The sequence below is a fragment of the Typopeltis vanoorti genome, chromosome 13 (genome assembly GCF_054136105.1).
Source record: "Typopeltis vanoorti isolate ZY-2024b chromosome 13, IOZ_Tvanoo_1.0, whole genome shotgun sequence".
Classification (NCBI taxonomy): domain Eukaryota; kingdom Metazoa; phylum Arthropoda; class Arachnida; order Uropygi; family Thelyphonidae; genus Typopeltis; species Typopeltis vanoorti.
The window spans coordinates 114,791,082-114,811,150 of NC_143561.1; the positions used below are offsets into that span (position 1 = coordinate 114,791,082).

The 20,069-nt window shown below is 35.7% G+C and overlaps 1 protein-coding gene across 3 annotated transcripts in view; it reads right to left on the minus strand.

Annotated features, from left to right (window-relative positions):
• Positions 1-3,418: 3,418 nt before the first annotated feature.
• Positions 3,419-20,069, minus strand: part of LOC150100482 (apicoplast pyruvate carrier 1-like) — a 227,937-nt gene continuing 211,286 nt past the window's right edge. For all 3 annotated transcript variants that reach the window (XM_090402955.1, XM_090402954.1, XM_090402956.1), the window contains exon 11: positions 3,419-3,651. In XM_090402955.1, the coding sequence (XP_090259081.1) occupies positions 3,581-3,651 (71 nt within the window). In that variant the 3' untranslated portion in view covers positions 3,419-3,580. The remainder of the gene's footprint in view (positions 3,652-20,069) is intronic.

Sequence of the window (20,069 nt, forward strand, 5' to 3'; positions counted from 1 at the left end):
ATTTGAACTTGCTGCAGTGGATGCCAATTTTTGGCATCCCTTATCCGCTCCACTAAAGACCAACCACTTCCTCTAGAGCTACCTGGTGTATACCAAGTCCCTTGCAGCTGTAAATTGTCCTACTTTGGCCAAATTAGACAGGACAGCAAATATCAGAATCTCAGAACACAAGGACAACATCCGATTTCACCAGTACAGCCACTCTGGGCTTGCAGACCATGCTCTGGATACTCGCCACAGAATAAGGTGGAAGAAAGCCACAGTAATACATTAGTATTTAGTTATCATGTTTAACCAGCATATAAGCCTTTCTACAAGAATTAATATACTAAATATTGTTATTTTATAGCCTAGTAAGCAGGTTTTTGTAGCTTTTGAGTGTTAAGTAGTGGTTGTGATTGCTTTCACTGGCCTGACAGCAAAAACTCAGAAGAGTATGAAAACATGTAGATGCAGGATAGATTTATTGGCATTTAGCAATAGATACTGATTTTGTAGCTCTTGAGTGTTAAGTAGTGGTTGTGATTAATGCTTTCACTGGCCTAACAGCAAAAACTCAGAAGAGTATGAAAACATGTAGATGCAGGATTGATTTATTGGCATTTAGCAATAAATACTGATGTTGAAAATAAAAGTGCATCCTTTCATTTAAGTATTTAATTATCTTATTTATTATATTAGTTTTGTTTAACTAATTTCAAATATCATGGGAGATGGTTTTTTTTTTTAATATTGAAAGTGTAAGGTAATTTTGCACTATTGTTGCCTGTTGCAGTTTAGCTGCACCAAAATGTAAAGAGTAAATTTCCAATTATCCAAAACACTGGCACTTACAGAAAATAACTGTTCATTTATGTTTTGATTCAGTGTGTGAAGATGTTTTTAAAAACATTATAGTTGACAAACAAACAATGAACATCGTGGGCTGCCCCTGCTCTCCAATCTGCAAATTATTTGAAACTAAATACCAGTACTGATTTTTTGAGAACGTCTTCAGGAAATAAATGAAATGCAGAAAGTATTTTTTTGCTTGGTTATCAAGTAAATTACAGACAAGAAATTATAAACATTGATTGATTCTGCCAGAGAGGCATGTGGTGAGGTTGTCTGCAAGGATAAAAAAATGAGAACTCCCTGGTGGACACAGGAAGTTAAAGAGGCAGTGAGAGAAAAGAAGAAAGCATATCAAAAGTTCCTGTCAAATAAGTCACCTTGTGCTCTTAGAGAATATAGAGACAAATGCAAGAATGCTAAACACTGTGTAAAACTAGCTAAACAAAAGTCATGGGAGGACTTTGGCAAGAATATAGAAAATAAATATCAAGAAGGTGGTAATATATTCTGGAGGTTGTTGAAGAAGCTTAAAAGTGGAGGAAAGAGTGCTGTAAAAGGAGTTAGAGATGATAAAGGTGACATGAAAACAGGAGAAAAAGATATCCTTCTAGTATGGAGTAATTACTCTGAAAAACTGCTAAATGAAACAAGCAATGATGACAGCACAGTGGTAAAAAAACACTGACCAGGCATGCAGGCAGGAATACATATCCATACTTGAAGTAGAAAAAGCCATCAAAGGCTTGAAATGTGGAAAGGCAGCTGGAGTAGATGACATTCGACCAGAAATGCTGAAGTATGGTGGTATAAGAGTCTTACAGTGGCTGCACTGCATAGTCCAGAAAGCCTGGACAGAGGGACGAATTCCCAATGATTGGAGTAGAGCTCTCATAGTACCCATATATAAAAAGGAAAATAAAACTGAATGTGAGAATTACAGAGGTATTTCCCTACTGAGTGTTCCTGGCAAGATCTATGCAAGTATACTTGAGAAACGGTTGAGAAGAATTGTGGAAGAAAAGCTTGGTGAAGAACAAGCTGGATTCAGGCCAAACAGAGGCTGTCAGGATCAGATTTTCACTTTACAACAAATAGTCGAGAAAGCATGGGGATATAACAAAGATCTGTATTTAAGTTTTGTTGATTTGGAAAAGGCATATGACAAGGTGCCAAGAGAGAAGCTATTCAATACGCTGCAGTTATATGGTGTCAATGGGGCATTATATCGAGCTATACTTAGTCTTTATTTGAGTTGTAAGTCAACAGTTAGAATTGAAGGAAGTACAGGAAGATGGTTTATTGTTAAATCTGGTGTGAAACAAGGATGTACATTATCCCCTCTGTTATTCATTATCTATATGGATCACATTATGATGGAAAGTGGTATTAAACATGATATCAAAATTGGAGATGTTAATGTCAGCTCTTTGCTTTATGCGGATGATGTTATACTTCTAAATAAATCCGCTACAAGTCTGCAAGATTCTCTGACTAAATTGAATAACTGTTGTAAAAGATATGGTATGAAGGTCAGCAATAAAAAGACAAAGACAATGAAAATAGGCAGAATCATTGAAAATGTCAACTGTGTTGTGAATGGAGAACCTGTGGAACAAGTAAAACATTTCAGCTACTTAGGCACGATTTTTACTGAAGATGGTAAATTAAATATAGAAATAGACAACAGAATCAGCAAAGCTGGTATGGTGGGAAGTCAATTGAATAAATTCATATGGAATAAGAGAGAAATTAGTCGGAACACTAAATTAGCTGTATACAAGACAGTGTTCAAACCAGTTTTAACTTATGGATCTGAGTCAGAAGTAAAACACTTGACCAAAGACTAGAGACCACAGATATGAGAGTCCTGAGAAAGATTAGGACTGTGAACAGATGGCATCAATGGCAATATCATATTAGGAAAGAACTTGACATTGTCAGCATCCAGGAATGCGTTAGCAGAGCTAATCTCAGGTGGTATGGTCACTTAAATAGAATGGGAGAGGAAAGATTAGCAAAACAAGTGTTCTCTGCCAGGTTGACAGGAAAACGACCCAGAGGAAGACCAAGATATAGGTGGATTGATACGGTACAAAGTGCCTTAGACGATAGAAATATAAGATCTGATAATGTTGGAGTCTTGACAAGTAACAGACTGATTTGGAGGAAAATTGTAGATAGGAAGTTAGTAATGATGTAATTTTTTCATGTAGTACTATCATATCCTGTACACCCCTTGAGGGTACATGGCAGGAATTTGATGATGATGAAATTATATTCTTGTTTTAATCCTTATACCCAGGCATAAGCAAAAATAAAGTTTGCATGTGAAGTATTTTCAAAGTAACCACCAAGTTGTGAAGATACTTCACACACAAACTTTGTTTGCCTTATGCTTGGGTATATAATTTAGTAGATAAAATGCATCATCTGCTGTGAGACCACCACCACTCTGATTATGAGCATGAAAGTTTGAAAAATTTCTATGTTTAGTCTTCATAGTAGGGTTTCTGGGTTACTTAACCTTCAACTAATCCACAATGCATTTTCATTCAAGGGGGGGGGGGAGTCATTTACTGGTACAGACAGATTTCAATGCTTTATTAATATTGAAATTTTCATGATTTCATCGCCATTAAGAATGTAAACATGGAGAAAAACAGCAGCTTACATTTAATATAATATACAATAATCAGTATATTACTTATAAAAATATTAAAGATAGCTGGGCCTACATATATGCAATTTATTTTTTCTGTTGTCTGTTCAACAGAACGCTCTTTGGATCAGCTGGAAAGAAGCAGGTGATGATGGTACCTATAACAAAAATAAAACATTTCAGATGGTGAATATACATACAGTAAAGGTCTCTGGTACTTGAAAACTATTATTACAGCTAGTAGAAAGTTTTTTCACTTGGTTATAAATTAAATTAAAGATGCCACGAAATTATATTCCTGTTTAATCCTTTATTCAAGCAAACAAAGTTCAAATGTGAAGTATTTTCTTGACTAGACTACTTGTATGTAGAATATAAAGCCTTGGCATTTTTAATTTAACGATTATTACAGGACCTCCATGGAGTCTACCTTAAGTATCACAGTCATAACTATAAACCAGTGGTTCTTAACCTTTTCAATGTCATGGAACACTTTTGATTATAAGAAAAATTTGGGGAACACTAAAAGCATTACGGTCATAAAACTAACAATAAACATATGCATGGACTTGCCTTTTATAAAAATGGAACCCATTTTAATGCGATACTTGAGCTTGTAGGTTTCACCAATATCAGATCTAATATGCGATATAGCCAACCTCATCTCTTTGTCTATATCAGTAAATCCTTAACGCTTTTTAGTTTTTATATGGGTTAATATTGAGAAACCGAGCTCTCACAAATATGATGTTGAAAAAATGTTACAAAATTTTCAGTGCTCTTGTGGAGAGCTGGATATTCAGCTTGGACAAAATTCCAAAATTTCTCAAGAGTTTCAAAGAATTTCATTTTTAGAGTACGATCCATTGATAAGGTAACTAAATGTTCTTCTTCTTGTAACGAAAATTCACAACTCAATGTATTAACTGTGCTAAATTTATTTTGTATCCAGTCATAATTGTGTGTATTTAAGGATGGAAAGTAACTTGAAATCTTTTCTTCCAATATTGTTAATTGTTCTGTTATAACGGAAATAATTCTCTCGACATTTTTATTCAGAGTAGCCAATTACACTCAAAACTGCGTCATGTGACATCTTTCATCCGCAGAACACAAGTGTTTTGGGGAACACTGGTTAAGAACTACTGCTATAAACAATCTACTTCTCTTTCTGTTGGTTTTTTAATGTGAATCCCACCCACAAAATCGGTTGTAAACTTATTGTACATTTAATACCATGGGTGAGTTACAGGTCATATATAATCTGGAAAACATGGAACTTTTCAAACTTCTGCCCTCCTTTGTAAAATATATCTTAATAATATCAACCTTATATCTTCAATTTGCCAAAACAGATTATGTACTCAGAAATTTTGTTTGTTCAACCTAGAATATTAGTATTGGAGAGAGAAAAGAAACTTGTTAATATCAGCTTTTATTATTATGTGCCATCCAGTTGTTTTTGCCTTTTGGTGATCTTGCGAACAAAGGCTCTCCATCCCACTCTTGTCCTTTCTTTCAGCAATTGTAAGTTCTTGTATATTGTCCATCCAACTTTTGCAGTTGTCCTCAATCTTCCCCAACATAACCTTCTTTTCCATTGATTCATCTGCTCACGTAAATATCCAAAGTACATCAACTTCTTAGCAATCATTGCCTCCAAGGAGCATTCTGTCTTTATACTCTCTAAACTTTCGTATTGGTCATTCCTGCAGTCCATAGGATTCTTGATAGTGTTCTCCTCCACACCCATAATTCAAATTAATCAATTCGCTTTCTTAATGATCCAGCTTTCACATCCATATATCCCTACTGTAAACACTATTGCATTTGAAAAAGCAGATGTTAAGTCTGCACCACAAACCTTCAGGAGGAAGAGAATTTTTGTTGTTTAGTTTCAACAAGATTTTTCTAATTTTTCACAAGAAGGTGAAAAAAATTGGGCATTGAATATCCCAAATGATAGTAGGATGTTAATCAATGCACTAGAGGAAAAGTAAGAATCCATGCAATTAGCTTTTTAACAATGTAACATAACTGTCCAAGTGGTGAAAGCAAGTTTGCAGAAAAGTTATGTCCGAACAGGATGGAATGAGCAAGAAATGAAATGCAATTTCCTGCTTTTAGTCCATTCATAATTTTAGATGTGTTGATAATTTCCCTGCAGGTATTTCAACCTTTAGTATTGTTGTTAGGATTGCAATGGAGAAAACTGGGGAGAGCTTCGTCCAGTAGTGGACTGATCCAAGTTAAAGAAGAAGGTTTTGACCTTTGATATGAACTATCACTATCTCTGGAATTAGTGGAAATTTTTAGAGAGTTGGTAAGAAGCATAATAAAATGGGTTGACAGACAAGCTATACTAAACTAAACTAAAGGGAGGGTTTACTAAAGTTTTAGCAATTTGTTTATATTTTATAATAATGTTACAGCTGAGTTGGATAAAGGGCACAGATATTAGAAAGTGGTATGTGGGAGTGTAGATCTGATAGATTTAAGATGGCTAGTGATCAATTTTTGGATCATTATTGTGCAATTTATACATTAAAGATATTGAGAAGGACTTGTCAAGAGATAAATTGTTTGCCGATAATGCAAAGATAGGTGGGGCAATCAAGAATGCCACTGATTGCTGCACTGACAGAATTTGAATAAGCTGGAACTGCGAGCAAACGATAATGATTGCCAATTCAATGTTATAAGTGTAAAGTGATGCATGGTACAAGCATAACATATGTAATACAGTTCTCTGTTCATTTGGATTCTTCCAGCCAAAGGTTCCATACTCTTGCCTTCCTCCTCTCCTTGTCTTTTACAAGGAGAGGAGGAAGTACCATATGCTTATGGTACTATGTAATGTTATGCTTGTACCATAACATTACATATGTTATGGTACAAGCATAGCATATGTAATACAGTTTTCTGTTCCTTCTTATTCTGCCTCCATTTGGATTTTTCCAGCAAAAGGTTCCATACTCTTGCCTTCCTCCTCTCCTTGTCTTTTCTCTCAATCCTGTGAAGCTTATATTTGCCTCTGATAGTCTCACGATCAGTAGAGATAAATAATATAATTACAATATTGGTGCACATCTCTTCTGAGGTATCATCATGACCAAATGTCTTTTCTGTCAATCTGCATAGAAGTTAGCATGTTATGTGTGAAATTAGAGGTCATGGGTTCAATATTTTCACCCCTTTCTCGGTGTATACTTTTACATGATAAAGAATGATCTTGAAGTAAAGAATTCAGGCAAGCATAATTTAAGATCCTAACACTGAATTCTTACGATTTTTTTTTTGAAGAGTGGACTGAGTGAAATTGAGTTGCAGAGAGATAGTCATAAATGCTTGGTCCATGTATGGCTCTAATGAGAGGTATGATAGGTATTGTGTGAATAACGATTAGTATGTCTGCTGCTTTAATCTCAGCATGTAAGTTGACATACAGAAAACTTATGTGAAGTGAATTTAATAGTTGAAAATTTTTACGTGTGTATCATAGGCATCCTCAGTGCATTGAATTTGCATAAAACTTACTTAATCCTCCTCTTTTACCTTTACGGTGTCGAGGTTTTTTATTCTTACAACCATGACCATGCTCAAGGATAAGGTAGTTAGCCTTATGCCTCCTGGTGTGTCCTATGTCTGTAGATGCGTGTGTTCACAGGGCCGGTTTGCCCATTCTGAGGTACAAAAAACCTGAGTTAATGGATGAAAAAACCCCTTACCACCGTATGAGACCAGCTAACGCATCTTTCGTCGAAAGAGAAATCAGATAACGGTTCCTCACGTCATGGATGGGAATTGAACCCAGGTCTTTCCAACCGAAGGACTTCGTCTATAACTAATGAGCTATGGAGGCTCATTTGCATAAAAATTATGTAATAATATTTCCCATAAAAGGGATAACTGAAGGTCATCAGATCTGCTAAGTTTGATCAGTGTAGAAAGGTCTCACAACTCTCTTTATATAAGCACCTCTATGTAAAAGCTTAGTTTTTTTTTCAAAAAAAAAACTCAATATTTGGTCGAGATGGCATGTTCTGCTAGGCCAGACTTCTGGTTCATGGTGAAGAGTGTAAGATTTATTTTCCTCAAAACAGATAGCTACACAGGATCTGGAAGACTGGCAGGACAAAAGGACACTATAATATTAAGAGGTTTTAGAACTTGAGCTAATGTTCAGAAATCCCTTTAATATAAAGGGTGGAATCTGTGTGATATCTTCAGGAGATCTAGAGACTGGTTGTCTAAAGCTGTTAAAGACTTTCTTAATAAAAGATTCGGTAAAGCCATTTTTCATAAAAGCAGATTTGATATAATTCAATTCTTTCTGTAAACTGTCTTCAGTGAAACAAATATTATGAGCATGATGTAACAGTTTTAGTAGTTCTAGGATGATGATGAGAATTAGCAAGCATAGATATAATGGTCAGTATGAGTTTCTTTTCTAAAAACTGTAAACTACCATCTGGTTGAAGAAGAATTAAAATATCTTAAAAAGCTAGTCCCCCCCCCTTTTAATTCTAAAGTAAAGTGAATTTTCAGATGAATCATGTTTATTTTTGAAACGTATAGCTTTAAATCTTATAATGGACCTTTTCATATTAAAAATATATCATCTATATATCTATACCATACTTTAGGTTTATGAGAAAATCTTCAAAATGCTTCATGTAGTAATTGAAAAGAGTAGGAGAAATATAACTACCCATGGTTATTCCTTTAACTTGTTAGTATAAAGTAAAACAGTTTGATGATATCAGGAGGAAAATTCACATTACTTTAGAATTAGGGGGGGGGGACTAGCTTTTTAAGATATTTTGATAATTTGATATTTAAGATATTTGCCAGATATTTTAAGATATCTGGCAAAGTATTTTGTGAAAAGGGATACTATACCAAGACTAAATAAAATATCTGAAGGTTCTAAATGTTAATTACAAACTTTTGTTTTAAAATCTAGAGAGTTCTTGATGTGAGAATTAGATTTTCTTGCTCAGTCTTCTCGTGTCCCAAGGCCTCTCCATTTCTTTGTTTTTTATTGCAGCAGTGACTTAATCCAAAGTCAGTCATTTTAGTCTTGGGTGTCCTTTTTCTTTGTCCCCTGGATGATAAGTTTTTCCAGGTTGTCATTTTCACATCTTGAAATATTTGAGATTTTCCAGTAAATGAAGATAATAAAGTAGACGAGTATTTAGAAACTTAATATATTGGACAGCTAATGCTACTGTCTACTACTGGTCTTAATGGAACAACTAGTTATGAATCTTGGGAGGGTCATGTGAGCATGAAAATTTTTCAGTTTTTTTTCTAGAATTCTTCATTCCTACTGGAAATATTATTACATTTATTTATTCCATTTTTTTCATGTAAGTTTTAGTTTCCATGTTTAATTTTTCTAAGATTAGTGTGGAAGTCTCTGTAAAATAATTTTAGGCATGAAATGTCAGATCTGACAAATGTATGGAAGGAATTAAAGAGAACATAGCTTGGTTAGAGGTCTAGGCTGCCAGCCTAGACATATAGGTTTTGATGTCTTTGGTAGTCAATTCATTTATGCTTGTGTTAAGGTGATGAATGTTGGTGATATGGATAGTGTCTGGGATGTTATTCTTGTGTTGCAAAAATCTGCTTAGAATTCATATCTTGTGTCATAAAATTTCTTTGCATGGATTCTTATAAAACTCTGATTTTTTTTTAAATAATTATAATAAGCAAAAATTTTTCAATAAATGATAAACATCATACTGTTTTCTAATTATATATATAAGATAGAAAAAATAATTTAATTTAATTACCTCATCTGTATGTTTTTGTGAGTGACACTGATAACGATTTTCAGATGGGGAGTATGTGAGATAGCTGTGCCATCTTGTATTTCTAACTCAATTAGTATTTACTGTCTGAAACAGTGTGAGTTCTAACTAATTTGGGAACTAAAGAAAAAGCCTAGACTAATATTGAACCTACAAGTCATTCTTTTACCAACAATGAATCATTATGGCAATTTTCAGAAAGCTACAAGACAGGCAACTAAACATAACCCTGATTAACTTGGTATTAATACACTGGTGTCCAAAACCTAAGGATTAACACTAATTCTGAAGATTACAACTGCAAATTCAGACAAATCACCTAATAATTTTGAGTAGAAAGCAGGTACACATTCAAATCATGTACAAAGAGGTCCTGTGGTAGCGCTCAACATGATAAAAGGCAAAAGGTGTCTGGGATGTTATTCACATCACAGTTCACTTAGTGAATTGTCAAACACAACTCGCTAAGTAAACTGTGTTTGAAGGAAGCTCTTTTTGTGAAGGAATACAGTTGCAAACTTGAATGTCTTGTAACGTCTCAAAGATATCATGTAGATGATTTCACATGGGGGGTGCTTAAGGGTCAAAGCTGTATAACTGAGAGGAGACCTCCACATAGCCTTTAAAGGAATGCGGAGAACCGACCAGGGCTTCTGACCTAATGTCCAATCCTTACCTTCTCGTGGTGCACCCTGTTGGGTATCTACTTTGATACTGAACGAACAAGGATGGGCTGGCAATTAGGGATTTAGCCGACCAAATTGTATTCTTATTGGTTAAACCAAAATAAAAAATGATGGTACAACATGACAAAATTTCATGCCGGCTGGGGCGTCGCCCGGTTAAACAAGGCCCCGTTGTTTTTGCCAGAGAACCAGGGAGAACAGCGAAAAGTCAGCTACTGGAACAAATCCTAAAACACACCCCAACTCAACATCACCAGCGTTCAAAATCGGTACTATCATATAAGAAGCCTGAATGGCAAAGAAATGGAGCTAGCTGAGGAATTAGATAAGTACCAGATCGACATAATAGGGGTGATTGAAACAAAAAAGACCAAAACTGGTGAAATCTTTTTGAGCAATAAATACAAAATGTTATATTCAGGCAATGACAATCAAGGAAAAGGAGTAGCCATAGTATTCAACACAAAATACGAGGCTAATCTTCTTGAATGGCAGTCAGTCTCAAGTAGAGTAATCTGGGCAAATATGAGAATGGGGAACTGGACAATGAGACTTATTTGTGCCTATGGTCCCACAGAAGGTTCTACTAAGGTAGAAGTGGAGGAATTTTTTGACGCTTTAGAAAAAGCAATTGACACAATGAAAAAGGAAAAGTTGGTCCTTATCGGGGATCTAAATAGCAGAGTAGGAAATGATTATCAGACATACAAAAATATATTTATTGGGAAAACTTGGAGAAAAGAGCAAAGCTAATAATAATGGCAAATATCTGTTGGATTTCTGCTCATGACATGGACTGGTTATTACTAACACCATGTTCCAACATAAAAATGTGCACAAATTCACATGGAGAGAAGAGGCTAGGAATAAGAAAAGTCTCATTGACTATGTTATTGTTGATAGTGATGTTTTCTCCCTGGTGCAGGACACCAGAGTGTACAGAGGATTTGAAATTGGAAGTGATCACTATTTAGTCTTGAGCAGGATAAAATTGAATTTCATATTGAAAAGAATAACATGTAAGAAAGTTTTAAAGCGAATAAAAGTTGAGCAGCTCTCAGATGTGAACTGTAGACCAAAATACAGAAAGATTATTGAAAAGAAAATGAAAGAGTTTGAGAACAGGAATCAAACCTTGGAGATTCAGTGGCAAACTCTGAAGAAAATATTGATTGATTCTGCCAGAGAGGCATGTGGTGAGGTTGTGTGCAAGGATAAACAAAAATCAGAACTCCCTGGTGGACACAGGAAGTTAAAGAGGCAGTGAAGGAAAAGAAGAAAGCATATCAAAATTTCCTGGGAAATAAGTCAGCTTTTACTCTTATAGAATACAGAGACAAATGTAAGAAAGCTAAACAGTGTGTAAAACTAGCTAAACAAAAGTCATGGGAGGACTTTTGCAAGAATATAGAAAATAAATATCAAGAAGGTGGCAAAATATTCTGGAGGTTGTTGAAGAAGCTTAGGAATGGAGGAAAGAGTGCTGTAAAAGGAGTTAGAGATGATAAAGGTGACATGAAAACAGGAGAAAAAGATATCCTTGAAGTATGGAGTAATTACTTTGAAAAGGTGCTAAATGAAACAAGCAGTGATGACAGCACAGTGATAAAAAACACTGACCAGGCATGCAGTCAGGAATACATATCCATACTTGAAGTAGAAAAAGCCATCAAAGGCTTGAAATGTGGAAAGGCAGCAGGAGTAGATGATATTTGACCAGAAATGCTGAAGTATGGTGGCATAAAAGTCTTAGAGTGGCTGCACTGCATAGTTCAGAAAGCCTGGACAGAGGGACAAATTCCTGATGATTGGAGTAGAGCTCTCATAGTACCCATATATAAAAAGGGAAATAAAACTGAATGTGAGAATTACAGAGGTATTTCCCTACTGAGTGTTCCTGGCAAGATCTATGCAAGTATACTTGAGAAACGGTTGAGAAGAATTGTGGAAGAAAGGCTGGGTGAAGAACAAACTGGATTCAGGCCAGATAGAGGCTGTCAGGATCAGATCTTCACTTTACGACAAATAGCCGAGAAAGCATGGGAATATAACAACGATCTGTATTTAAGTTTTGTCGATTTGGAAAAGGCATATGACAAGGTGCCAAGAGAGAAGCTATTCAATATGCTGCAGTTATATGGTGTCAATGGGGCATTATATCAAGCAATACTTAGTCTTTATTTGAGTTGTAAGTCAGCAGTTAGAATTGAAGGAAGTACAGGAAGATGGTTTATTGTTAAATCTGGTGTGAAACAAGGATGTGCATTATCCCCTCTGTTATTCATTATCTATATGGATCACATTATGAAGGAAAGTGGTATTAAACCTGATATCAAAATTGGAGATGTTAATGTCAGTTCTTTGCTTTATGCCGATGATGTTATACTTCTAAATAAATCCGCTGCAAGTCTGCAAGAATTGCTGTTGTAATAGATATGGTATGAAGGTCAGCAATAAAAAGACAAAGACAATGAAATAGGCAGATTCATTGAAAATGTCAACTGTGTTGTGAATGGAGAACCTGTGGAACAAGTAAAACATTTCAGCTATTTAGGCACGATTTTTACTGAAGATGGTAAATTAAATATAGAAATAGACAACAGAATCAGCAAAGCTGGTATGGTGGGAAGTCAATTGAATAAATTCATATGGAATAAGAGAGAAATTAGTCGGAACACTAAATTAGCTGTATACAAGACAGTGTTCAAACCAGTTTTAACTTATGGATCTGAGAGCTGGGTCAGAAGTAAAACACTTGACCAAAGACTAGAGACCGCAGATATGAGAGTCCTGAGAAAGATTAGGACTGTGAACAGATGGCATCAATGGCAATATCATATTAGGAAAGAACTTGACATTGTCAGCATCCAGGAATGCGTTAGCAGAGCTAATCTCAGGTGGTATGGTCACTTAAATAGAATGGGAGAGAAAAGATTAGCAAAACAAGTGTTCTCTGCCAGGTTGGCAGGAAAACGACCCAGAGGAAGACCAAGATATAGGTGGATTGATATGGTACAAAGTGCCTTAGACGATAGAAATATAAGATCTGATAATGTTGGAGTCTTGACAAGTAACAGACTGATTTGGAGGAAAATTGTAGATAGGAAGTTAGTAATGATGTAATTTTTTCATGTAGTACTATCATATCCTGTACACCCCTTGAGGGTACATGGCAGGAATTTGATGATGATTTCACATGGAGAAGAATTATTGGAAAGCTTGAAGGCCGCAGAATTACTGATATTGCCAGAGAGTTTGGAAGCTCACATAGCATTGTATCCAGGCTCTGGTCAGTGTTTCATCGTACCAATGAAATGTGTTCAAGATGTTTGTAAGAGGTTGCTCTCGCTTAACCACAGAGCACAAAGATAGATTTTTGATTATAACAGCAAAATGTAATCGATGCACCATGGCAGGTCAGCTTGCAAGTTGGCTCCATTCAAGTACAGATAGGAAGATATCTCAACAAACTGTGGCAAGACATCTGCAACAAGTAGGTCTATATGCCCAAAGGCACGTAGTCTGCCTCCCTTTATCCTCGGCACGTTTGCAGTGGTGTTGCCATGAAAATTGGACAGGACAGCAATGGGCTAATGTACTCTTTACAGATGAGAGGTTATTTTAGTTTTTCCTCCAATTTTAGATGACACTTGGTCTGCTGTGAAAAGTACTACCACCATCGCAAGAGTGCTCTTGAAAGGGTTAGATATAGCAGCACTGGGGTCACTGTGTGGGGAGGCATTATATTTAATGGATGCACCAAGCTACAAGTCCTTTAAAAAGGGACTGTGACAGGCGAATGATATTGCAACGAATTTCTTCAATGTCGTGTTCAATTGTTTCTGTGTTGTAGGTGAAGAATTCATTTTTATAGATGAAATTTTTATAGATAGGCAGTGGGCATGCTTCTGGAACCGAAGATATTAATCAAATAGAGTGGCCAGTACTCTCCTCAGATCTCAACCCTGTAGAACACATTTGGGATACAATAGGGAGATGCATTGCTGCTCGAAATTCCTCTCCAGAAAACAAGGCTTTACCCTTGCTCTGATGGAGGAGTGGTCCAGTTTGCCTCAAGAGCTCCTGAATCAATTGGTGCTAAGCTTGGTACAATGTTGTGAGAGCTGCATCACACTTCAGTGTGGACATATTCCATACTGAAATGTCTCTCTGCATAGTTTTCTGTAAGCACTGTACATTAATTCCTTAACTACTTCCTTAGGAAATTTATAACTTTTGCCAAAAACCTACTGCAATTTAATTTGTATGTAATTTATAAACACATTTTTTGTGTAATATAATTTATTAGTATGCTGGCAATAAATTTTTGTCCACATTTGGTTGTAGTCATTAAAAGTTTTTCATATATAAAAATGTAGTTCATCCTTAGCTTTTGGACACCAGTGTAGTAATTTGAAATTAACATTCATTAATAATGTTATGTTGCTACCACGATTAGGCAGAGTACATGTGGAGGCTACTTTTTAGTATCCCTTTCTTTGGTATAAATATTTGTTGCTTATAGCATATTTTTTTAAAAAGTTGCATTACCACTTTTATTTGTAATTACTAATATTTTATGAATATGAGTATTATGAGAAATATTACACTTTGTCAAGAATATGGAAGGAGAGAATTTGTTGAGGAACCCGTGATAATTAAAAGTGAAGTGATATCAGCAATGGAACAGTTGCAAAAAGGAGAAATTCCTGGAGCTGACGGAGTGTCAGTGGGATTATCGAGAGCAGCTGGGGATGAAGTAGTGAATATATTTGTCAGCAGGTTTGGAAGAAAATATACTGGCCTAGAGATTGGACATCGTCAGTATTCATCCCAATTCCCAGAACCATCCTTTAATTTGCATGCAAGCATAGTTATGCTGAAAGTGATCCAACAAAGGTCAGAGCCATATGTGAATAGAGAAACTAGAAACCAGATAACAAACATGAGATGGATTATGGAAAGAACGAGAGAATTTAAGAAGGATGTATTCATCTGTTTTATTGATTATAAGAAAGCTTTTGATTGCATGGATCGCAACAGACTGTGGGTTGTAATGGGATCAATGGGAATACCTCAGCATCTAATTTTCTTGATAAGAGAGCTGTATGATAATCAAGAAACTTCAGTAAAAACAGTCTTTGGAGAAACAGACAGTGTTCAAGTACAAAAAGGGGGTACAGCAGGTTTGTAGGCTGTTGCACTACCTTTTTAATATTTATAGTGAATATATTATGAGAATGGCTAACTTAGACAAAGATCCAGCTGGAATTAAGATATGCAGATGGTACAACCCTCATAGCAGAAATTAAGGAAGATCTGGAGTGGTTGATTCTATTCGTTAAGAAGGAAAGTACAAAGCCGGGCTTAACTTAAACATCAGCAAAATAAAAGTGATAGCTTCTGGCAATTTAAATTTATAATACAGGAAGGTAAAACAGAAATTGTGGGAATACCTCAGCATCTAATTCTCTTGATAAGAGAGCTGTAGAATAATCAAGAAACTTCAGTAAAGACAGTGTTCAAGTACAAAAAGGGATGCAGCTTAATTTCTGCTATGAGGGTTGTACCATCTGCATATCTTAAATTCTCTTACTGATGTCCAGAATCAGAAGTGATGGTAAATGTAAAAATGAAATTAAAAGAAGGATAGTCATGGGGAAAAAAACAATGTTAAACCTGACAAAAATTATGAAAGTTAGAATGTGTCAAAGCAATGGTATTTCCAGTAGTGATGTATGGATGTGAGAGCTGGATTATTAAGAAGAAAGACAGAAAGCAAATGATTCATTTGAATTATGGGTGTGGAGGAGACTATTAAGAATCCCATAGACTATAAGAATGGCCAATGAGATTTTAAAGAATATAAAGGTAGAATGCTCCTTGGATGCAGTGATTGCTAAACAGAAGTTGATGCACTTTGGGCATATTATTCGAGCTGATGAATTATTGGAAAAGACAGGAAGAAGATGACCACAAAAGAGCTGGATGGACAACATAAAACAACTTACAATTGCTGAAAGAACGGACAAGAGGCCAAGTGGGATGGAGAGCCTTTGTTCTTTCAAAGGATCACCAAGAGTCTAAAACGACTGGATGGCACTTAACAACAACAACAACAATAGCATATTGTCCATTTAAAGTATTCATATTTGGTCATGAAGTGTTAAAATATAAGACTTATTATTGTTTATGTGCCCATAGGTTTTTTAATTACTATATATGTTTAAATTAAACATATAAACTGATTGTTTTAATACTGACCATATTGTAATGCGTACAAACATCTTACATTCTTTGCCTACCATTTTCGCTAGCAAACTGTCTAGCTTTTTCAAGGCGTTGACGGAAAAGCATAAAAAAACTAGTCAATGCAAATTGAAAGGAACATGAAAACGTAAACAATCAAGTAGCTAAGGTTACATGTTCGCGTGACAGAGACAACTTATTGTTCTTATTTTATTACGCATGCATGGTTGTTGTAAACACGTAATGTGATTACTGGCAAGCTGTAGTTCAGATGGATTTAGAGAGAGGATCAGGTTTTTCCACGAACTGTTCAGAATAGTACCCCGATTTCTGTTGAGGTTTCTGCTGGTTATTAACACTATTGTGGCTTCCTTGAATAAACGATGTCTCTAGTCATCATCCAAATATGGCATGGAGCTGTTTTGCCACTCTATCATATGGTTAGAAGTACAGAAATGATGTGCTAAGCCGAAAGAAATACTTCTGTTGTGGTTTACATCACCAACGTTCTTTTTGTCTGATCTCTAAACTCCGTGAAGTTTGTCCGATGTAGGCCAGACCACAGGAGCAAGGAATGTAATATACTCCTGGATATTTGTAGAATGGCACCTTATCTTTTGGGGATCCTAAAACCTGTCTAATGCTGGTGGTTGGTTTGAAGACCACTCTGATGTTGTAGGCTTTTAGTATTCTGGCTATTTGATAAGAAATTGACCTGATGAAAGGGATCACTACAGTAGAAATGTGCTGGGGACTCGATTCTTCTTGTCTGGGGTTGTCACCAGATATTTTTTGATGATGTTTAGAGGATATCCATTTTGTGATAATGTGTTGGCTATTAGTGAGAGTTCAGTCTGTGTATCCTCCTCTTCTGATAGAAACGTTTGGGCTCTATTTTTCAACATATGGATAATGATCAGTTTGTGTATCCTGTGATGGTTTGAAGTATAATGAAGATATCTTCCAGTGTCTGTAGGCTTTCTGAAATAGATAATTTGACACTATTTGCTTGTCTCTTTATCAAGATGTCTAAAAAATGCAGTTGGCTGTGTTTTCCACTTCCAGAATGAATTTTATCTTGTCATGTATTGAGTTGATTTTATTCACAAATGATTTTAGGTTTTCTAAGCTGTCTTGCCATATAATGAAAATATCATCTACATATCTCCACCATATAGATGGTCTAGGGAAGATTGTGGAGAGAATTTCTTTTTCAAGTTTTTCCATTAAAAGGTCTGCACAAGATGGTGATAGCGAGCCATTAAGATTGCACCAACAGACATGCTAGCCAGTCTAGATGTATCCCTTTTCAGCAATGTACCAGTAGAAGAGATAATAAACATCATTCAAGACCTGCATTTTTGGAAATTATGGAGACAACTACCGTGTTTGAATAAAAACTTTAGTTTAATATTACTAAAATTTTACAATTCGACATTTCGACCTTTATGTCAAGGTCATCTTCTGGAGCGTACAAATATACACAAGAAACAAGCTATACTACACTCATACTGGTTCGTTAAAGACACTGACTAACCGCTACCACCACAATTGTTGGCCTGACCTCTGGTGGAAAAAAAAAAAAAAAAGTAGACAACACAAATAATAGGACTCTAGCGTTGATGTATAATTTTTTTTTTCCCACCAGAGGTCAGGCCAACAATTGTGGTAGCGGTTAGTCAGTGTCTTTAACGAACCAGTATGATTGTAGTATAGCTTGTTTCTTGTGTATATTTGTACGCTCCAGAAGATGACCTTGACATAAAGGTCGAAACGGCGAATTGTAAAATTTTAGTAATATTAAACTAAAGTTTTTATTCAAAAACGGTAGTTTTTGAATAAAAAACTACCGTTTTTGTATAATTTTTTTTTTCCCACCAGAGGTCAGGCCAACAATTGTGGTAGCGGTTAGTCAGTGTCTTTAACGAACCAGTATGATTGTAGTATAGCTTGTTTCTTGTGTATATTTGTACGCTCCAGAAGATGACCTTGACATAAAGGTCGAAACGGCGAATTGTAAAATTTTAGTAATATTAAACTAAAGTTTTTATTCAAAAACGGTAGTTGTCTCCATAATTTCCAAAAATGCATTCGGATCACCGTGCAAGCCTAAAAGAAAGGATCATTCAAGACCTCTTTCCTCTAGACATCACACAGATGTCTATACACTGCCTTCAGTCTAATTTCTTCAAGGTTAACAACACTATATACCAACAATTAGAAGCCTGCTATCAACATCTTGTGCAGACCCATGGAAAAACTTGAAAAAGAAATTCTCTCCACAATCTCCCCTAGACCATCTATATGGTGGAGATATGTAGATGATATTTTCATTATATGGCAAGACAGCTTAGAAAACCTAAAATCATTTGTGAATAAAATCAACTCAATACATAACAAGATAAAATTCACTCTGGAAGTGGAAAACAACAGCCAACTGCATTTTTTAGACATCTTGATAAAGACAATCAAATAGTGTCAAATTATCTATTTACAGAAATCCTACAGACACTGGAAGATATCTTCATTATACTTCAAACCATCACAGGACACATAAACGCATTATTCATATGTTGAAAAACAGAGCCCGAAAGTTTCTATCAGAAGAGGAGGATACACAGACCGAATTCTCATTAATAGCTAACACATTATCACAAAATGGATATCTTCCGAACATCATCAAAAAATATCTATACGGTGACAACCTCAGACAAGAAGAATCGAGCCCCCAGCACATTTCTACTGTAGTGATCCCTTTCATCAGGTCAATTTCTTATCAAATAGACAGAATACTAAAAGCCTACAACATCAGAGTGGTCTTCAAACCAACCACCAGCATCAGACAGGTTTTAGGATCCCCAAAAGATAAGGTGCCATTCTACAAATATCCAGGAGTATATTATATTCCTTGTTCCTGTGGTCTTGCCTACATCGGACAAACTTAACAGAGTTTAGAGATCAGATAAAAAGAACATGTTGGTGATGTAAACCACAACAGAAGTATTTCTTCCGGCTTAGCACATCATTTCTCTACGTCTAACCACACGATAGAGTGGCAAAACAACTCCATGCCATATCTCGATTACGACTACAGACATCATTTATTCAAGGAAGCCACAATAGTGTTAATAACCGGCAGAAACCTCAACAGAAATCAGGGTACTATTCTGAACAGTTTTTAGAAAAACCTGATCCTCTCTCTAAATCCATCTGAACTACAGCTAGCCAGTAATCACATTACGTGTTTACAACAAACACGCATGCGTGATAACGAATAAGAACAATAAGTCCTCTCAGTCTCTGTCATGCAAACGTGTAACCTTAGCTACTAGATTGTTTACATTTTTGTGTTTCTTTCAATTTGCATTTACTAGTTTTTTTATGCTTTTCCGTCAACGCCTTGAAAAAGCTAGACAGTTTGCTAGCGAAACTGGTAGGCAAAGAATGTAAGATGTCTGTACACATTACAATATGGTCAGTATTAAAACAATAAGTTTGTATGTTTACTATATATGTTCATATAATACCACCTACCAGTTTCGCTAGCAACTGTCTAGCTTTCTCAAGGCTTCAATGGTAAACACAAAAAAATTATAAATGCATAAAGTATAAAGAATACAAAACTGTTAGTAGCTATAAGGTAGCTAAGATGATACGTTCGCATGACAATGTCAGCATGTATTGCGAATCTTTAGTCCCTGTCATGAGCACGCGTTATATGATTTTTGGCGTACTGTAGTTCCATCAAACTGAGTGAATTGATTAAATTTTTCCAAGTCTCATTCAATATGGCCCCTTGATTTCTGTTCATAGGACTACTGT